The sequence below is a fragment of the Papio anubis genome, chromosome 5 (genome assembly GCF_008728515.1).
Source record: "Papio anubis isolate 15944 chromosome 5, Panubis1.0, whole genome shotgun sequence".
NCBI lineage: Eukaryota > Metazoa > Chordata > Mammalia > Primates > Cercopithecidae > Papio > Papio anubis.
In genome coordinates, this window is record NC_044980.1 from 103,472,305 (window position 1) to 103,494,877 (window position 22,573).

Sequence of the window (22,573 nt, forward strand, 5' to 3'; positions counted from 1 at the left end):
ATCTCAACAGGGATCAAGCAAAAATTCTGTATGTTTAAATAAATTAATTTTCATCACCTTCCCTCCTAGTTTTCCAGCTCAAAATAATCTCTTCTTTGAGACTATGCTGAAGAAATTTGTATTTCAAATAAGGGCTTATTTAGGCACTTGAACATATTCAAACCTTCCTGTAGCTCAACTCCATTAAGACATGTGTAGGATGGTTCTCCATAAAAGGAATAATAAAAGTCAGACTCTTTGAATTTCAACCAAATGTTAAATGCATAAGTCATATTTGTAAGCATACAAAAAATGTTCTATTCAATTAAAAAAACCACCATTCAGCACTTCAGTCACTAGCCAGAGACCCCAACTTGAATTAATAGCCATTTGACTCTATGCAAAGCTTGTCTCACACAAACCTCAGAGTGGAAAAGGGACATGTTAAGTAGCCTTCTTGTCCTCGAGATTCTTCAAGTTCTACTCCTGTATCAGATTAACAGGGGACCCCAAACCTATCAGTCCATGGCCTGTTAGGAACTGGGCCATACAATAGGAGGTGAGTGGCCAGTGAGCGAACATTATCACCTGAGCTCCACCTCCTGTCAGATCAATGGTATTACATTCTCATAGGAACATGAACCTGATTGTGAACTGTGCATGAGTGGGATCTAGGTTGCTGCTCTTTATGAGAATTTAACTAATGCCTGATTATCTGAGATGAAGCAGTTTTATCAAAACCATCCCTCATCCCACTCTACCCCACTGTCAGTGGAAAAACTGCCTTCCAGGAAATGTCCCTGGTGCCAAAAAGTTTGGGGACCGCTGAGATAAGATCAAAGGAAAATATCTTCATATTATCTTAATGGGGGTTGTATTCATCTGTTTTCACACTGCTATAAAGAACTTCCCTGAGACTGGGTAATTTATAAATAAAAGATGTTTAATTGACTTGCAGTTCCACATGGCTAGGGAAGCCTCGGGAAACTTATAATCATGGTGGAAGGGGAAGCAAACACCTTCTTCACAAGGCAGCAGGAGAGAGAAGAGCAAAGGAGAAACATCCAAACACGTATAAAACCATCTGCTCTCGTGAGAACTCACTCACTACCAGGAGAACAGCATGGGGGAAACCGTCCCCATGATCCAGTCACCTCCCTCCCTAGACACATGGAGATTACAGGTCCCTCCTTCAACATGTGGGGATTACAATTGGAGGAGATTTGGGTGGGAACACAGAGCTAAACCATATCAGGAGTCATTATTTTAATTTCTTAGAATAATGCCTTCACAAAACCATGATTTAAATTGTTTCTTTGTAATAAAGGCTTTATGTAAAAATGGTCCATAAGAACATTATGATAGGCTGGGTGTGGTATCTCACACCTATAATCCCAGTATTCTGGGAGGCCCAAATGGGTGGATCACTTACCGCCAGAAGTTTGAGACCAGCCTGGGCAACATGGAAAAACCTGGTCTCCACTAAAAATACAAAAATTAGCCAAGCATGGTGGCAAACACCTGTAATCCCAGCTACTTGGGAGGCTGTCAAATGAGAATCGCTTGATACTATTTTAAACGATTTTCAGTGTCATGTATACCTTATACATAAATAAAGTAAGCATCCTACAGATATATAATGTACATAGGAAAAAGCATTACAAAAAGAAATACTTCCTCACATATAGTTTCTCACTATAATAATATTAGACTATATTAACAACCATAACATCTATTAACATTTACTAGGCCTTTACCATGCACTAGGTAATATGCCAAGCATCTGTATGTTTCCATAGTTTTTCTCACCCAAACTCCTATCGTATGGACAGTATTCTTATTATAATTATTAGGTAATGAAAGTAAGTTTTAGAAAAATTAAATGCTTTCATCTAGGATTCTGATTTTCAAGTGACAAAATTAAAATACAGTATGAGTTTATTTGACTCCAGATTCTGGGTTTTTTTTTTCACTCTAAACAAAAGACTTACTAACATTAAAGGTATTATTATGAGAAAAAATAATTTCAATTAAATAAAGCAGAAGCTCCATATTATTTATATCACTTTTCAGAAAGACAGACCCTTAACGCCCAGTAAGTATGTTGTAAAAGCCCACACAGATGATACTACCTTTGGAACCCTCTGTTTTCTGTGGTCCTGTGGAACTGGGCTTTATTACCAATGATCATGCATGCAGGACACCCAGAAAAAATCATTTTCTTTATGTGGAAAAATTATTCAGTAATGCTACAAAGGATCATGTTACAATGGACCACATCAGTACAGTTTTCAATTCCTATCATTTGACTGGTGAGATACTTGATAATGTAGTTGTCAAGTAATGGCTTTTCTTGGTAGTGACATATATAAAAGCCAAAGATCCAGTAGAAACATGAAGCAGAGATCAAAAGTTTACATCCTGAGGTGTTATATTCTCTGCTTATGACAGAGATAAAGAAAATTGCAGAATATATCCTTGGGATATCTTTACCTAAATTTTCAACATGTTATCAGCTTACTTCAATCATTTCTCACAAGAAACCACAAAGTTTTGGTCAGAATTGAGCACTTCAAAATAGAATCATCAGTGAGACAAATGCCACTAGTACTATTTATGGCTTCTACAAGAAGTTAGATGTCATAGAAAAATGTACTGACTTCTGACTATGAAGAGGCACTTTTCATGTCTATCCTCTTTAATGCAGATCAAACCTTTAAAAGCATTCAACATTAGAACATCTATTTGTCCACTGCGTTGAGAAAACATTGATAAAATATGGGTTATTTTTTGATTTCTTAGTTCAAGTGAGAACATAAGAAAGGCATCAGTGAAAGCAAAAAAAGAAACGAAAACAAAAACAAAAACAAACAAAAAAAGTTATCCATTTCCTCTAAACCACTTGTGAATGTACAAAGGGCAATTTCTTCTAGAATCTAGTCTGTTAGTGATTACCTTCCGCCTCTCTATCACTGTGCCATTTTAAAGACTGAAATGCTGATAGCATGTAACCTGTAGAGATAGCTCTTTGATTCGTAACATTGTCTGGCTGTTGACACAATGGTATTCAGAACCTCTGAGTTTATTCAATGACAAATAATTATACAAAAGTACCAACTTTGATGAAACTGTTGCTCACCATACAAGTATCTAGGTAGCTATCTCATCTAGGGATACATATGACAAAAATCAGAATTGATTGTTCTTGGATGTCATACCAAACAGAAACAAGTGTGTTTATTCAAATTCATAAAGATGAGAAAACAATGACCAAGGATGACTATATTCTTAGCAAGTGTGAGCTCACATAATTGTCCATAATGTATGGCACTGCTCAGAAGGAAGAAAGCTCACATAATGCCAAAAAGATTCTCAGTAGGTCTGCTTTGATGCCATTATAAGTAAAAAGAACAATATTTGAGCTAGGAAGATTTTGGATGTGTTTTCCAGAAAACCGGGAATTATTAAGCTCTGGATGATTAGCAGAAAGACAAAATGTTTTCCAAGAATTCACCCAAATTCTAGGGCATCAAAATAAAGTCTTCAGGAAAAGATTAAAAAATTCAAATTAAAAGATTAACAACGAGTAAATGAATTCAATAAAATTATGAACTTCCTGGGGGAAAATACCAGATTTTCTTTATCCATTCATCTGTTGACAGACACTTGTAAAAATTTATGAGATTCTGTCTTCTGCAATCACATGTATGGAACTAGAGGTCATTATGTTAAATTAAATAAGCCAGGCACAGCAAGACAACCTGCATATTCTTGCTTATTTGTGGGAGCTAAAAATTAAAACAACTGACCTCTTGGAGATAGAGAGTATAATGATGGTTACTAGAGGCTGGAAAGGGCAATAGGGTGATGAGGGGGAAATAGGGATGGTCAACGGGTACAAAAAATCGAAAAAATGAATAAGCTCTAGTATTTGATGGCACAACAGAGTGCCTAGAGTTAATAATAATTTATTGTGCTTTTACAAATAACTAAAGAGTATAATTGGATTGTTTGTAACACAAAAGTTAAATGCTTGAGGTATTCAATACCTCATTTACCCTGATGTAATTATTACACATTGAATTCCTGTATCAAAATATCCCATATGCCTGATAAATATATATATCTACTATGTACACTCGAAAGTTGACATTTTAAAATTTTTTAAAAATCAGACCATTGGGGGAGTCTGGCAAGATGGCTGAATAGGAACACTCCGGTCTGCAGCTCCCAGTGAAACCAACGCAGAAGGTGGGTGATTTCTGCATTTCTAACTGAAGTACCTAGTTCATCTCATTAGGACTGGTTAGACAGTGGGTACAGCCCATGGAGGGTGAGCAGAAGCAGGGTGGGGCATTGCCTCACCTGGGAAGAGCAATGGGCTGGGGAACGACCTTCCCTAGCCAGAAGAAGCCCTGAGGGACTATACCATGAGAAACTGTGCTATTGAGCCAGACACTACACTTTTCCCATGGTTTTTGCAGCCCACAGACCAGCAGATTCCCTCCTGTGCCTATACCACCAGGGTCCTGGGTTTCAGGCACTAAACTAGGTGGCTGTTCTGGCAGACACTGAGCTAGCTGCAGGAGGTTTTTTTTTTGTACCCCAGTGGCGCCTGGAACCCCAGCAAGATAGAACTGTTCACTAACCTGTAAAGGGGGCTGAAACCAGGGAGCCAAGTAGTCTTGTTCAGCAGGTCCCACCTTTATGGAGCCCAGCAAGCCAAGAACTACTGTCTTGAAATTCTTGCTGAAGACAGCCTGGCAGGATCAAGCTTGGTGCAAGGAGGGGCTTCCATCCTTACTGAGGCTCCAGTAGGCAGTTTTCCCTTCACAGTCTTAAGGAAGCCAAATTCAAAGCAAAGCAGCTGTGGCCAGCCTGCCTCTCTAGATTCCTCCTCACTGGGCAGGGAATCTCTGAAAGAAAGGCAGCAGCCCTAGTCAGGGACTTACAGATAAAACTCCCATCTCCCTGGGACAGAGCACCTGGGGGAAAGGTAGCTGTTGATGCAGCTTCAGCAGACTTAAACTTTCCTGCCTGCCAGTTCTGAAGAGAGCAGCGGATCTCTCAGCACAGTGCTCAAGCTCTGCTAAGTGGCAGACTGCCTCCTCAAGTGGGTCGCTGACCCCCATGCCTCCTGACTGGGAGATGCCTACCAGCAGGGGTCAACAGACACCTCACACAGGAAAGTTCTGGCTGGCATCAGACAGGTACCCCTCTGGGATGAAGCTACCAGAGGAAGGAACAGGCAGCAATCGTTGCCATACTGGAGCTTTCACTGGTTATACCCAGGCTGCAGGGTCTGGTTATAACCCCTGTAGGGTCTGGAGTGGACTGCCAGCAAACTCCAGCAGACCTGCAGAAGAGGGGCCTGACTGTTAGAAGGAAAACTAACAAACAAAAAGCAATAACATCAATATCAACTAAAAGGACACCCACTGAAAAACACCATCCAAAAGCCATCAGCATCAAAGATCAAAGGTAGATAAATCCACAAAGATGAGGGAAAACCAGAGCAAAAATGCTGAAAATTCCGAAAACCAGAATGCCTCTTCTCCTCCAAATGATCGCAACTCCTTTCCAATAAGGGCACAAAACTGTATGAAGAATGAGTTTGATGAGTTGAAAGAAGTAGGCTTCAAAAGATGGGTAATAACAAACCCCTCTGAGCTAAAGGAGCATGTTCTAACCCAATACAAGGAATCTAAGAACTTTGAAAAAAGGTTATAGGAACTGCTAACTAGAATATCCAGTTTAGAAAAGAACATAAATGACCTGATGGAGCTGAAAAACACAGCATGAGAACTTCGTGAAGCATACACAAGTATCAATGGCTGAATTGATCGAGTGGAAGAAAAGATATTAGAGATTGAAGATCAACTGAATGAACAAAGCATAAAGACAAAATTAGAGAAAAAAGAATGAAAAGGAATGAATAAAACCTCCAAGAAATATGGGACCATGTGGAAAGACCAAACCTATGATTGATTGTGTACCTCAAAGTGACGGAGAGAATGGAACCAAATTGGAAAAACACTTCAGTATACTATCCAGAAGAACTTCCCCAACCTAGTAAGACAGGCCAACATGGAAATTCAGGAAATACAGAGAACACCACAAAGATACTCCATGAGAAGAGCAAGACCAAGACACACAGTTGTCTGATTCTCCAAGGTTGAAATGAAGGAAAAATTGTTAAGGGCAGCCAGAGAGAAAGGTCAGGTTACCTACAAAGGGAAGTCCATCGGACTAACAGCGGATCTCTTTGCAGAAACCCGACAAGCCAGAAGAGAGTGGGGGCCAATACTCAACATTCCTAAAGAAAAGAATTTTCAACCCAGAATTTCATATCAAGCCAAACTAAGCTTCAAAAGCAAAGGAGAAATAAAATCCCTTACAGATAAGCAAATGCTAAAGGATTTTGTCACCACCAGGCCTGCTTTACAAGAGCTCCTAAAAGAGGCACTAAATATGGAAAGGAAAGACCAGTACTAGCCACTGCAAAAACACACCAAAATATAAAGACCAATGACACTATGAATAAACTGCATCAACTACTGTGCAAAATAACTAGCCTGCATCATGAAGACAGGATCAAATTCACACATAACAATATTAACCTTAAATGTAAATAGGCTAAATGTTCCAATTAAAAGACACAGACTAGAAATTTCGATGAAGAATCAAGACCTATCGGTGTGCTGTATTCAGGAGACCCATCTCACATGTGAAGACACACATAGGCTCAAAATAAAGGAATGGAGGAATATTCACCAAGCAAATGGAAAACAAAAATGCAGGGGTTGCAATCCTAGTCTCTGATGAAACAGACTTTAAGCCAACAAAGTTCAAAAAAGATAAAGAATGGCATTAAATAATGGTAAAGGGATCCACGCAACAAGAAGAGCTATCTTAAACATATATGCACCCAATATAGGAGCACTCAGATTCATAAAGCAAGTTCTTAGAGACCTACAAAGAGACTTAGACTCCCACACAATAATAGTGACAGACTTTAATACCCCACTGTCAATATTAGACAGATCAACGAGACAGAAAATTAACAAGCATATTCAGGACTGGGACTCAGCTCTGGACCAAGTGGACCTAATAGACATCTACAAAACTCTCCACCCCAAATCAACAGAATATACACCCTTCTCAGCACCACATCACACCTATTCTAAAATCAACCACATAATTGGAAGTAAAATGCTCTTCAGCAAATGAAAAGAACAGAAATCATAATAGTTTCTCAGATCACAGTGCAATCAAATTAGAACTCAGGATTAAGAAACTCACTCAAAACCACAAAACTACATGAAAACTGAACAACCTGCTCCTGGATGACTACTGTGGAAATAATGAAATTAAGGCAGAAACAAATAAGTTCTTTGAAACCAGTGACAACAAAGGAACAACATACCAGAATCTCTGGGACACAGCTAAAGCAGTTTTAAAAGGGAAATTTATAGCACTAAATGCCCACATCAGAAATCAGGGAAGATCTAAAATCAATACCCTAACATCACAGTTAAAAGAACAAGAGAAGCAAGAACAAACAAATTCAAAAGTGAGCAGAAGACAAGAAATAACTAAGATCAGAGCAGAACTGAAGGAGACAGAGACATGAAAAACCCTTCAAAAAAAATCAATGAATTCAAGAGCCAGTTTTTTGAAAAGAATAAGAAAATAGATAGAACACTAGGCCAGACTATTAAAGAAGAAAAGAGAGAAGAATCAAATAGATGCAATAAAAAATGATAAAGGGGATATCACCACTGATCCCACAGAAATACAAACTACCATCAGAGAATACTATAAACACCTCTATGCAAATAAACTAGAAAACCTAGAAGAAATGGATAAATTCGTGGACACATACACCATCCCAAGACTAAATCAGGAAGAAGTCGAATCTCTGAAGAGACAAATAACAAGTTCTGAAATTTAGGCAGTAATTAATAGCCTACCAACCAACCAAACAAACAAAAAAAGCCCAGAACCAGACGGATTCACAACCAAATTCTACCAGAGGTACCCAAGAGGAGCTGGTAACATTCCTTCTGAAACTATTCTAAACAATAGAAACATGGGGACTCCTCCCTAACACATTTTATGAGGCCAGCATCATCCTGATACCAAAACTCAGCAGAGACACAACAAAAAAAGATTTCAGGCCAATATCCCTGATGAACATCGATGTGAAAATCCTCAGTAAAATACTAGCAAACAAAAGCAGGCAGCACATAAAAAGCTTATCCACCACGATCAAGTCAGCTTCATCCCTGAGATGCAAGGCTGGTTCAACATATGCAAATCAATAAACATAATCCATCACATAAACAGAACCAATGACAAAAGCCACATGATTATCTCAATAGATGCAGAAAAGGCCTTTGACAAAATTCAACACCCCTTAATGCTAAAAGCACTCAATAAACTGGGTATTGATAAACATATCTCAAAACAATAAGAACCATCAGTAACAAACTCATAGCCAATATCATACTGAATAGGCAAAAGCTAGAAGTATTCCCTTTGACAACTGGTACAAGACAAAGATGCCCTCTCTCACCACTCCTATTTAACAACATATTGGAAGTTCTGGCCAGGGAAATCAGGCAAGAGAAAAAAATAAAGGGCATTCAAATAGGAATAGAGGAAGTCAACTTCTCTCTGTTTGCAGATAACATGATTGCATATTTAGAAAACCCTGACTCAGCCCAAAAACACCTCAAGCTGATAAGCAACTTCAGCAAACTCTCAGGATACGAAATTAATTTGCAAAAATCACTAGCATTCGTATACACCAATGATAAAGAGCCCAATCATGAGTGAACTCACATTCACAATTGCTACAAAGAAAATAAAATACCTAGGAATCAAACTTAAAAAGGATGTGAAGGACCTCTTCAAGGAGAACTACAAACCACTGCTCAAGGAAATAGGAGAGGACACAAACAAATGGAAAAACATTCCATGTTCATGGATAGGAAGAATCAATATCATGAAAATGGCAATACTGCCCAAATTAATTTATAGATTCAATACTATTCCCATTAAGCTACCATTGACTTTCTTCATAGAACTATAAAAAACTACATTAAATTTCACATGGAACCAAAACAGGGTCTGTATAGCCAAGAAAATGCTAAGCAAAAAAGAACAAAGCTGGAGGCATCATGCTACCTGACTTCAAACTATACTACAAGGCTATAGTAACCAAAACAGCAAGGTACTGGTACAAAAACAGATATATAAACCAGTGGAACAGAACAGAGGCTTCAGAAATAACACAACACACCTACAATCATCTGATCTTTGACAAACCTGACAAAAACAAGCAATGGAAAAAGGATTCCCTATTTAATAAATGGTGCTGGGAAAAATGGCTAGGCATATGCAGAAAAGTGAAACTGGACCCCTTACTTAAGCCTTATACAAAAATTAACTCAAGATGGGTTAAAGACTTAAATGGAAGATCTAAAACCACAAAATCCCTAGAAGAAAACCTAGGCAATACCGTTCAGGACATAGGTATGGGCAAAGACTTCATGACTAAAACAACAAAAGCAATGGCAACAAAAGCCAAAATTGACAAATGGGATCTAATTAAACTAAAGAGCTTCTGTGCGGCAAAGGAAACTATCATCAGAGTGAACAGGCAACCTACAGAATGGAAGAAAATTTTTTCAGTCTATCTTTCTGACAAAGGTCTAATATCCAGAATCTACAAGGAACTTGAACAAATTTACAAGAAAAAACAAACAACCTCATCAAAAAGTAGGCAAAGGATATGAACAGACACTACTCAAAAGAAAACATTTATGTGGCCAACAAGCATATGAAAAAAGCTCATCACCACTGGTCATAAGAGAAATATAAATTAAAACCACAATGAGATACTATCTCATACCACTTAGAATGGCGATCACTAACAAGTCAGGAAACAACAGATGCTGGAGAGGATCTGGAGAAAGAGAAACGCTTTTACACTGTTGGTGGGAGTGTAAATTAGTTCAACCATTGTGGAAGACAGTGTGGAGATTCCTCAAGGATCTAGAACCAGAAATACCATTTGACCCAGCAATTGCATTACTGGGTATACACCCAAAGGATTATAAATCATTCTACTATAAACACATGCACGCATATGTTTATTGCAGCACTATTCACAATAGCAAAGGGTTGGAACCAACCCAAATGCCCATCAATGGTTGCCTGGATAAAGAAAATGTGGCACATATACACCACAGAATACTATAGAGCCATAAAAAGGAATGAGTTCATGTCCTTTGTGGGGACATGAATGAAGCTAGAAACCATCATTCTTAGCAAACTAACACAGGAACAGAAAACCAACTGTTTTCTTTTCTCAACATACTGGTGAGAACCAGTAGGTTCTCACTCATAAGTGGGAGTTGAACGATGGGAACCCATGGACACAGGGAGGGGAACGTCACACACCTGGGCCTGTCAGGGGTTGGGGACAAGGGAAGGGAGGGCATTAGGACAAATACCTAATGCATGAGGGGCTTAAAACCAAGAAGATGGGTTTTAAAACCACCATGGCACATATATACCTATATAACAAGCCTGCAAGTTTTACATATGTATCCTGGAACTTAAAGTATAATAATACATTTTAAAAATCAGACTATTGAGGAGGAAAAAAATGTGAGTTTCGTGAGTGTCCACAGAAACGTGCAATCCCATCATCATAAGATTATGCCAGAGTGCAGGGGGTCATGAGCAAAGAGAGGCCAAGAGGTTTCTGGGAGTAAAGATTCTTCCCATGGAGGGTCTTTTCTGGACCTACCACTAGAGGTCAGGAAAAACTAACCTACATAGGCAGACAAGCCTTGAAGGCCAACATTGTAGATGAGTCTGTTTAGTAGTGGTTTAAAAATCATGTATTGAGGTGCTATGTAGGAAAATTTATGACATTCTGAATAATTAAAATTGTGAACAGCAAAAGAAATGAATACTTTCATTTATCTTCACTTTATTAATAATATAAACATGGAAGAAATACAATTTATGTACTTAAGAATAAAGATCTGTTTAAAATTGGCACCAATAAAAAAATAAAAGCTTGAAAAGTGGGAAAAGGTCACACTAATTACACTCAGAAGCTGGGTTTCAATATATTGATTAAGCCAAAAATATATCGAAGGCAATTTAAAAATAGTGAGCAAGTTTTTCAGAATGAAATTTCTATCTACTTCTAAAGTCTTACTATTTAAAATTATATTCAATCATAATTTCTCCAAAAATCAGTGAATTATGGTTTTGGCTAAAGACAATATCTTACTTCTTTAAATCCTTCCCAAATCTTGCAATTATATCTGAAATTTAATCATGTATTTAATTACATTATAAATCCACTATCATAATTGCTTACCTATTATGTGTTATTATGCTAGATGCTGGGTTAATAGAAATAGAATTCAGACATGATTCTTCAGTATCAATTATCTCAGCATTTAATGGAAGTGAGAGTCACATACACAATAGACTATAGTAATATATAAATTGCAATTATTTTTCACAATAAATCTATAACGTTTTATTCAACCAAAAAAGGCAACTTTGAGTTAATATTGTCCCCATACTACTCTTTGAAAAATCAAAATATTTTATTCTCTTATCTCCCATAAATACAGTAGCAAAATGACCTTTAGTCCTGAGACATAAGACAGCTACTATTTGATGGACTATAAGATGTCAGGTGTGAATATTGTACTAGAATATTTGAGTGAAGTAATTGTAGAGAAATCCTCTGGGCAGGAAAAGAACAAGAGGGAAACAGTAAATGCCTAGAGAAAATGGAAGAAAGAAGATAAATCCTATGGGGAACAAAATAAAAATAAAGAGGAAATCAACTTCATATACACTACCCAGGTTTGCCTAAATCCATTTTTTGTTTTCAAGGAATATAATTTGAATCATCAGTCAACTGAAACTAATTTTTATTTCAGATGTTTTAAAATTATTGGTAAAAATTTTCTGGCTGGGCACAGTGGTTCATGAATGTAATCCCAGCACTTTGGGAGGCAGACGTGGTGGATCACTTGAGGTCAGGAGTTTGAGACCAGCCTGGCCAACATGGCGAAACCCCAGCACTACTAAAAACACAAAATTTAGCCAGGCATGGTGGCAAGTGCCTGTAGTCCCAGCTACTTGGGGATCTGAGGCAGGAGAAAGGCTTGAAGCAGAGGAGGAGGTTACAGTGAGCAGAGATCACGCCACTGCATTGCAGCCTTGGTGACAGAATGACACCTGGTTTCAAAAAAAAAAAAAAAAGAAAAAAAGAAAAAGAAATCATGTTATATTCTTCCAAAATTTGTAGAAATTTAAAATTATTTGTTATTTCTAAATATCAACTTTTTATAAAATGCTTATTACTATATGTAGACAGTGACACTTAAAAATATTACTCATCCAAGTTAAAAACAATCTACTTACAATTCTCTGACATTTTTGAAGAGAAATATTCCAAAAGACTTAAAATACTTGCTTCCTTTAATTCTGGAGGGACTGATTTGTCCAAGCGTAAAATATTTTTTCGTGAACTTTTACATTGACAGAAACCAATTAGAGCAGTTTTTCGTAAATCAGAAGTGGCTGCATACAAGCAGATTTCTGCAAGAATTACTGTATATATGTAGACTACATTCCAGGCCCAGGAAAAATCATCTACCTTGTAACTTTCTCCCTGAAATAAAATAGATATCCGATCATCAAAGTATGTCTTTGCATATCAATAACTATATAGTGTACTTATAATAATTGTTAAAAGACCATAATAAACTAATATTTGTAAATGTGTTCATTAAAAAATGAGTTTACCATGAGTAGATTGCATAAAATACGGTTCAAACAATAAAAAATATAGATAGCTAATAATTATATAAAGAGCAACTTCACAATTTAATTAGCAGTCAATGGAATGTAAATTAATTCAATGAGATACTATTTTCCATATCATATTCAAAAGGAACCTTTTGATGTACAGCTCAATTCTAATGTGTGACACTTTCATTTATTGTTCATAGGAATGCAAGAAAGTTATTAATATATCTTATGGAGAAAAGTTTGGACATCTTGCCCAAAAACTTTGAAAGAAACTTCACAGTCTTTCACTTGGTAAATTAATTTTATTAGCCTACTGTAAAGAAATAGAAGTGTTGATAGAAATTTTATGTATGAGAATAACAATTCAACATTACTTATAATTAACTGTGAACAAGTAGAAACAAATTTAATAACCAACAATACAGAAATGTTTCAATAAGTGATCTTACCCCAACCAAATTATAAATTTTAATATTAGGTAATGAAAATGAAAAATGTTTATGATAAATGGTAACTGTGAATTTGCTTTTATATTTAATTAAATTTATTATTATAAAGTTATGCATATTATATGCCCTAATACAATATACAATTTAAATAGTGGCAAAAATAAAATCTGTTTCTCTTCGGTTCTCTTTTCACATATAAATTAGCAATGTTACCTGATTTTGAACAGACATAATGCTTGAAACAAAATCTCTCACTATGTCCATTAAAGCTTTCAAGCAGGCCATGTTTAATTTGGCAGCCTCCCCAAGGACCAGTAAAGCCAGTACTGAATCCAACCTGAAAATTTTATGGACGAAAGGATAAAGACTGTAATGGAAAATAATAATAATCAACTTTTTAATGTAAAAAAAGGTAATAGGTCAGAGGAAATGCATGTCTGGATTACAAGATATATTTATTTTCAATAAAGATTAGTATTGGTTCTCACTTATTATGGTAAAAATCTTCAAAGAAGAGAAACATTTTGGTAATATGTTTGAGTTCAGAGTAGTGCTCTGACAAATCTGAGTAATAAGTACTACATATAATCACATTTCTTCATAGATCCTGAACAACAGGCAATCAGGGGCTCTGGTTGTAGAGTACCCCCAAAAACTCACAATAGGTTTTAATGTTTAACCTCTTGCAACTGATTCCACAAGGTGAATTTCAAGAGCGTGTTTTCTTCTCAAAACAGAGCAATTTTTTAAAAACCACCTTCTTCTAAGATACTCCAAAGATTCAACACTCTTTGATTTTGGAAAAAGTATAATTTCTCAAAATAAAATTTATATTTCACATGAATAGAAGACTAAGTATTATTTTTTAAATATTAAAAAAACTGGGAAATCACACAAGAATTTATTAGTTATAAATGTACACATATTTTGAATGTTTTGAAAATTATATATTTGTGATATTTTTACTTAAACAAAAAATAGTTTGAAAAAGAACTGATAAGAGCTCAAATTAAAAATTACTTTTGTCTATAGCTGTTTACTGTCTTGATTTGTAGGTCATTAATAAATTTAAAAGTTAGTATATTTTACAAGATTATTTGAATTTCACAACTGTGATGTTTCAGGCCCATAAGTTCAAGGTCATCATCATTTTCTAAATCAAACCATTCTTATCATGAAAATCAAAGACAATTCTTTATATTAAATAGGGCTTTACAGATATCAATGTGCTTTCACATAAATTATTTCATTTGATTCGAAAAACAATTTTTGACACATTTAAGATTTCTCTAGACCTTTTTTCATAGTAGACAACTGAGACATAAATAGGTCCGAAGGACTTGTCCAAGTTCCCTTTTTAAACTAGATTAGTTGTAACTCAAGTTTTCTCCCACCAAGAAGTATTTTCTGTCTTGCAATTCTGCTTTTCTAAACCATTACATAAACGTCAATATTTAATCTTAGTGTGGCAGGTGCTGCCTATTGTCCTCCCTAATACTAGTTGTCTCCTTTTCTAATGGAACATGCATTTTGTTCAAAATGGCAATATGCTCAATTAAGTTAGCCCCCTCAAGATGGAATTCTCTGTATCTTGATTGGAGTAGTGATTACATGAGTGTATACATTTCCCCAGGGTCATAGACCTATGTACATAAATGTATGACGTTCATTGTATCTAATTTATATTTCAGTAAGTTTGATTTAAAATTGACTGCCTAGACTCCCTTGAAGCTTGGAATAGCCATACAGTGTAGATTTGGTTAATCAGCTAGAAAAAGAAGCATATTATGAAGACTTCCAGGCAAGCTATTATTTTTCTGGTTAAGAAAAAAAATTTTTAATTAAATAACAGGTGTTATTTTTCTCCTTTGCTCATCCTCTTCTTCCTGCTTGTAGTGCATATATTCCATGATATCATAAGGCAGAGCAGCCTTCTTTCAACAAGGAGGATAAAAATCACCTGCTATAAAGACAGAAAAGGAAGCTAGAAGAAGCTTGGGTCTTGAAGATTTCCTTAAGTACTCACATCAGCACTGCACTACTTGTCATGTGCAATAAAGAAAGCTCTGTTTGGTTATGCAATTGTAGTCAGGTTTCTGCCAAATAAAGAAGACGAAATCCTAATTGATGCACTTAACATGATGCTTATGAACATGAACTTTAGAGTCAGAAACATCAAGATGAAATCTTAGCTCTGCCACTAATTAGGCATATGTTATAGGGCAACTTATGTATCCTACCTCGTCTTAATTTATTTGTCTATAAAGAAAATACAGTAAAACTCACTTTTTAGAGATTATTGTGAGATTTGAATGAAATACTCCATGTAAAATGTCAAGATTCAGAATGCTAAATTGAATTCAATTACAAACATACTATTTCTTTGACATAAAAAAGATATGAGTTTGATAACTTTCTCATTAAAGTCATAGAGTGACTGGAAGGAGAAGTCCATCCAGATGACCACCAAGAGGGAAACTAAGTCATTCCCCAGACTACTTATCATTTATACTTCATATTATGGTCAATTAAAAGAGAGGACACTCATAGAGTTCATAAAACTTCTTTTCCCTTGAATATACTTCATAATCAGAAGGTTTTGATTCTTCTTTTCTCTTTTAAGTCTGGAAAATTGTAGCTAACCTAGGATTGAACTATGGATTGAAAAAGATCCATCAGTGTTAGCCACCTATGGTAGAGAAATGCTTCACCAGAAACACACTATTTTCAATTAATGCTGCTGATCACAAAATTGTCTGTGAATGAAAATGCTTTCATCAAAAACAAACATCAATACTTATAAAGTACAGTTTGTCAAAAACAAAAGTAAAATTGAAAATCAATGCACATAGAATGGAATTCAAATTGGATTAGCTAGAAATTTCCATACAGCACTAGCTTCTTTGTGAATTCATTATAATACAGAAAGTCTCAAGTATCAGCATATTGACCTGGTTTTACATTGCCGTGAAATTAAAGTTGTACAAAATAATATGCAACTATTATAGATTTGCTCTAATTTTGTAAATAAAGAAACTGAGCCAGAGTTTTACTGGCTTGTCTAAAATAATGATATATACATACACACATGCACACATTTATAGAAGTTAGAAACATCAGCATTTAAAAGTTTTCCTAGATTCTTCTTACTCCTCTATATCCATTTCCTCAATTAGAAGATTTTAATGTTTAAATGGAATTAAAATATCTAAGTAGCAACCCTTGCCAACTTATTTCAACATTGCAACAGATATTCCAGAAAGCACTGACAATGTCAAAAATCCACATGATCCCGAAAACAGAATGAGACATCACTAATAATAGCAACTTACAAGTAATTTCCATAAACCATAAAGCTGATGAAGCCAAAGCAATAAGGAGCAACCACATGCCACTTCCTGAAACACAGCAACCTTGTTTTCCCAAAAAAAGTAAGAGAAAAAAACATTTTTTAAAAATAATAATCTCTACTGTTTACCCTGTTTTGCATAGAATCAGAGAAAGTGCAGCCAATCCTTCATCTTGAGATACTGATTTTTTTTTAAGCAGTGAGAGTATTATTCCTGGGTTCATTCTCATCTCTCCATATTTATTCAGAGATGATAACATCCTGGTAATGAAAAGGGTAGTATACAGTGCCTATACACATGTAGGATGGGAGAAGGCAGGAGGGAGGACGATAAAATTGGAATACAGAAGTGCATTTTTTCCTCACAGGTAAACTATCAAAGAGTAAGGAGAACACAGGAAGCTCCCTGATCATTTTACACATTGAGTGTTGTCATTTTTACCAACTTTGTTATGAATGCTGTGAATACAGACCTCTTATTTAAAAATATTGTTTTTATATATTTCTCCTGGTTCTAGAATAAGTAACTGGAAAGTGAAGAAGAGGGACCTATACAAGACCGAGGAAAATAGATTACAGCAAAGGCTAAAGAGAATATTAGTCTCAGTACTCAGAGAGGGTCATAATTCTGAAAATGATTTCTTACAGGAACTAGAAGTTATTTTTACAAGACATGTAGGCATCTATAATAAAGCCCAGGAATAATAAACCACAATAAAAAGCCTTGATGCTTAGATGAAAGGTAGTAGAGTAAGATAAGAGATTGCAAAGAATTTAAAATGTAAAAATATAATTAAAATCTATAGTTGAAGAAGTTAACTACAGAAATAACAGAGAAAAGTATTTCATAATTTAGAGGAAAATGTGGAAAGCATACCTATTACTATCTAAGTACAGAAGGAAGGAAGGAAGGAAGGAAGGAAGGAAGGAAGGAAGGAAGGAAGGAAGGAAGGAAGGAAGGAAGGAAGGGAGGGAGGGAGGGAGGGAGGGAGGAAAGAAGGGGAGGGAGGGAGGGAGGGAAGTAGGAAGGTGAGTGAGTGAAGGGAGGGAGAAAAATTTTAAGTTATGAAGTAAATGGGGCCCAACTAAAGAAAAATATTTCTAATAACAAAAAGTCCAAAATTTAATGCAGTTATCCATGAGAAATATATGGGTTTTCCACCATAATGTAAAAAATAAAATAAAGGGGGGCGGAGCAAGATGGCCGAATAGGAGCAGCTCCAGTCTTCAACTCCCAGTGCCAGCGACACAGAAGACCGGTGATTTCTGCATTTTCAACTGAGGTACTGGGTTCATCTCACTGGGGAGTGCCGGACGATCGGTGCTGGTCAGCTGCTGCAGCCCGACCAGCGAGAGCTGAAGCAGGGCGAGGCATCGCCTCACCTGGGAAGCGCAAGGGGGAAGGGAATCCCTTTTCCTAGCCAGGGGAACTGAGACACACAACACCTGGAGAATCGGGTAACTCCCACCCCAATACTGCGCTTTGAGCAAACAGGCACACCAGGAGATCATATCCCACACCTGGCCGGGAGGGTCCCACACCCACGGAGCCTCCCTCATTGCTATCACAGCAGTCTGTGATCTACCGGCAAGGCAGCAGCGAGGCTGGGGGAGGGGCGCCCGCCATTGCTGAGGCTTAAGTAGGTAAACAAAGCTGCTGGGAAGCTCCAACTGGGTGGAGCTCACAGCAGCTCAAGGAAACCTGCCTGTCTCTGTAGACTCCACCTCTGGGGGCAGGGCACAGTAAACAATAACAAAGCAGCAGACACCTCTGCAGAAGCAAACGACTCTGTCTGACAGCTTTGAAGAGAGCAGTGGATCTCCCAACACGGAGGTTGAGATCTGAGAAGGGACAGACTCCCTGCTCAAGCGGGTCCCTGACCCCTGAGTAGCCTAACTGGGAGACATCCCCCACTAGGGGCAGTCTGACACCCCACACCTCACAGGGTGGAGTACACCCCTGAGAGGAAGCTTCCAAAGCAAGAATCAGACAGGTACACGTGCTGTTCAGAAATATTCTATCTTCTGCAGCCTCTGCTGCTGATACCCAGGCAAACAGGGTCTGGAGTGGACCTCAAGCAATCTCCAACAGACCTACAGCTGAGGGTCCTGACTGTTAGAAGGAAAACTATCAAACAGGAAGGACACCTACACCAAAACCCCATCAGTACATCACCATCATCAAAGACCAGAGGCAGATAAAACCACAAAGATGGGGAAAAAGCAGGGCAGAAAAGCTGGAAATTCAAAAAATAAGAGCGCATCTCCCCCAGCAAAGGAGCGCAGCTCATCGCCAGCAACGGATCAAAGCTTGACGGAGAATGACTTTGACGAGATGAGAGAAGAAGGCTTCAGTCCATCAAATTTCTCAGAGCTAAAGGAGGAATTTCGTACCCAGTGCAAAGAAACTAAAAATCTTGAAAAAAAAGTGGAAGAATTGATGGCTAGAGTAATTAATGCAGAGAAGGTCCTAAACGAAATGAAAGAGATGAAAACCATGACACGAGAAATACGTGACAAATGCACAAGCTTCAGTAACCGACTCGATCAACTGGAAGAAAGAGTATCAACGATTGAGGATCAAATGAATGAAATGAAGCGAGAAGAGAAACCAAAAGAAAAAAGAAGAAAAAGAAATGAACAAAGCCTGCAAGAAGTATGGGATTATGTAAAAAGACCAAATCTACGTCTGATTGGGGTGCCTGAAAGTGAGGGGGAATATGGAACCAAGTTGGAAAACACTCTTCAGGATATCATCCAGGAGAAATTCCCCAACCTAGTAGGGCAGGCCAACATTCAAATCCAGGAAATACAGAGAACGCCACAAAGATACTCCTCGAGAAGAGCAACTCCAAGACACATAATTGCCAGATTCACCAAAGTTGAAATGAAGGAAAAAGTCTTAAGGGCAGCCAGAGAGAAAGGTCGGGTTACCCACAAAGGGAAGCCCATCAGACTAACAGCAGATCTCTCGGCAGAAACTCTACAAGCCAGAAGAGAGTGGGGGCCAATATTCAACATTCTTAAAGAAAAGAATTTTCAACCCAGAATTTCATATCCAGCCAAACTAAGTTTCATAAGTGAAGGAGAAATAAAATCCTTTACAGATAAGCAAATGCTTAGAGATTTTGTCACCACTAGGCCTGCCTTACAAGAGACCCTGAAGGAAGCACTCAACATGGAAAGGAACAACCGGTACCAGCCATTGCAAAAACATGCCAAAATGTAAAGACCATCGAGGCTAGGAAGAAACTGCATCAACTAACGAGCAAAATAACCAGTTAATATCATAATGGCAGGATCAAGTTCACACATAACAATCTTAACCTTAAATGTAAATGGACTAAATGCTCCAATTAAGAGACACAGACTGGCAAACTGGATAAAGAGTCAAGACCCATCAGTCTGCTGTATTCAGGAGACCCATCTCACACACAGAGACATACATAGGCTCAAAATAAAGGGATGGAGGAAGATTTACCAAGCAAATGGAGAACAAAAGAAAGTGGGGGTTGCAGTACTAGTCTCTGATAAAACAGACTTTAAACCATCAAAGATCAAAAGAGACAAAGAAGGCCATTACATAATGGTAAAGGGATCAATTCAACAGGAAGAGCTAACTATCCTAAATATATATGCACCCAATACAGGAGCACCCAGATTCATAAAGCAAGTCCTTAGAGACTTACAAAGAGACTTAGACTCCCATACAATAATAATGGGAGACTTCAACACTCCACTGTCAACATTAGACAGATCAACGAGACAGAAAGTTAACAAGGATATCCAGGAATTGAACTCATCTCTGCAGCAAGCAGACCTAATAGACGTCTATAGAACTCTCCACCCCAAATCAACAGAATATACATTCTTCTCAGCACCACATCGTACTTACTCCAAAATTGACCACGTAATTGGAAGTAAAGCACTCCTCAGCAAATGTACAAGAATAGAAATTATAACAAACTGTCTCTCAGACCACAGTGCAATCAAACTAGAGCTCAGGACTAAGAAACTCAATCAAAACCGCTCAACTACATGGAAACTGAACAACCTGCTCCTGAATGACTACTGGGTACATAACGAAATGAAGGCAGAAATAAAGATGTTCTTTGAAACCAATGAGAACAAAGATACAACATACCAGAATCTCTGGGACACATTTAAAGCAGTGTGTAGAGGGAAATTTATAGCACTAAATGCCCACAAGGGAAAGCAGGAAAGATCTAAAATTGACACTCTAACATCGCAATTAAAAGAACTAGAGAAGCAAGAGCAAACACATTCGAAAGCTAGCAGAAGGCAAGAAATAACTAAGATCAGAGCAAAATTGACAGACCACTAGCAAGACTAAGAAAGAAGAAAAGAGAGAAGAATCAAATCGACGCAATTAAAAATGATAAAGGGGATATCACCACCGACCCCACAGAAATACAAACAACCATCAGAGAATACTATAAACACCTCTACGCAAATAAACTGGAAAATCTAGAAGAAATGGATAATTTCCTGAACACTTACACTCTTCCAAGACTAAACCAGGAGGAAGTTGAATCCCTGAATAGACCAATAGCAGGCTCTGAAATTGAGGCAACAATTAATAGCCTACCAACCAAAAAAAGTCCAGGACCAGATGAATTCACAGCTGAATTCTACCAGAGGTACAAGGAGGAGTTGGTATCATTCCTTCTGAAACTATTCCAATCAATAGAAAAAGAGGGAATCCTCCCTAACTCATTTTATGAGGCCAACACCATCCTGATACCAAAGCCTGGCAGAGATACAACAAAAAAAGAGAATTTTAGACCAATATCCCTGATGAACATCGATGCAAAAATCCTCAATAAAATACTGGCAAACCGGATTCAGCAACACATCAAAAAGCTTATCCACCATGATCAAGTGGGCTTCATCCCTGGGATGCAAGGCTGGTTCAACATTCGCAAATCAATAAACATAATCCAGCATATAAACAGAACCAAAGACAAGAACCAAATGATTATTTCAATAGATGCAGAAAAGGCTTTTGACAAAATTCAACAGCCCTTCATGCTAAAAACGCTCAATAAATTCGGTATTGATGGAACGTACCTCAAAATAATAAGAGCTATTTATGACAAACCCACAGCCAATATCATACTGAATGGGCAAAAACTGGAAAAATTCCCTTTGAAAACTGGCACAAGACAGGGATGCCCTCTCTCACCACTCCTATTCAACATAGTGTTGGAAGTTCTGGCTAAGGCAATCAGGCAAGAGAAAGAAATCAAGGGTATTCAGTTAGGAAAAGAAGAAGTCAAATTGACTGTGTTTGCAGATGACATGATTGTATATTTAGAAAACCCCATTGTCTCGGCCCAAAATCTCCTTAAGCTGATAAGCAACTTCAGCAAAGTCTCAGGATACAAAATTAATGTGCAAAAATCACAAGCATTCTTATACACCAGTAACAGACAAACAGAGAGCCAAATCAGGAATGAACTTCCATTCACAATTGCTTCAAAGAGAATCAAATACCTAGGAATCCAACTTACAAGGGATGTAAAGGAACTCTTCAAGGAGAACTACAAACCACTGCTCAGTGAAATAAAAGAGGACACAAACAAATGGAAGAACATACCATGCTCATGGATAGGAAGAATCAATATCGTGAAAACGGCCATACTGCCCAAGGTAATTTATAGATTCAATGCCATCCCCATCAAGCTACCAACGAGTTTCTTCAACGAATTGGAAAAAAGTGCTTTAAAGTTCATATGGAACCAAAAAAGAGCCCGCATCTCCAAGACAATCTTAAGTCAAAAGAACAAAGCTGGAGGCATCACGCTACCTGACTTCAAACTATACTACAAGGCTACAGTAACCAAAACAGCATGGTACTGGTACCAAAACAGAGATATAGACCAATGGAACAGAACAGAGTCCTCAGAAATAA

At 37.3% G+C, this 22,573-nt stretch overlaps 1 protein-coding gene across 6 annotated transcripts in view; it reads right to left on the reverse strand.

The window, feature by feature from the left end:
- Positions 1-22,573, reverse strand: part of TMEM232 (transmembrane protein 232) — a 311,652-nt gene that overhangs the window by 181,378 nt on the left and 107,701 nt on the right. For 4 of the 6 annotated variants that reach the window (XM_017959759.3, XM_009208867.4, XM_017959755.3 and 1 more), the window contains 2 exons: positions 13,503-13,656; positions 12,451-12,700 (listed from right to left, as the gene is read on the reverse strand). In XM_017959759.3, coding sequence (XP_017815248.3) covers positions 12,451-12,700; positions 13,503-13,656 — 404 coding nt within the window. The remainder of the gene's footprint in view (positions 1-12,450; positions 12,701-13,502; positions 13,657-22,573) is intronic. The other 2 variants (XM_017959757.3, XM_017959760.3) reach the window with 2 other exon arrangements.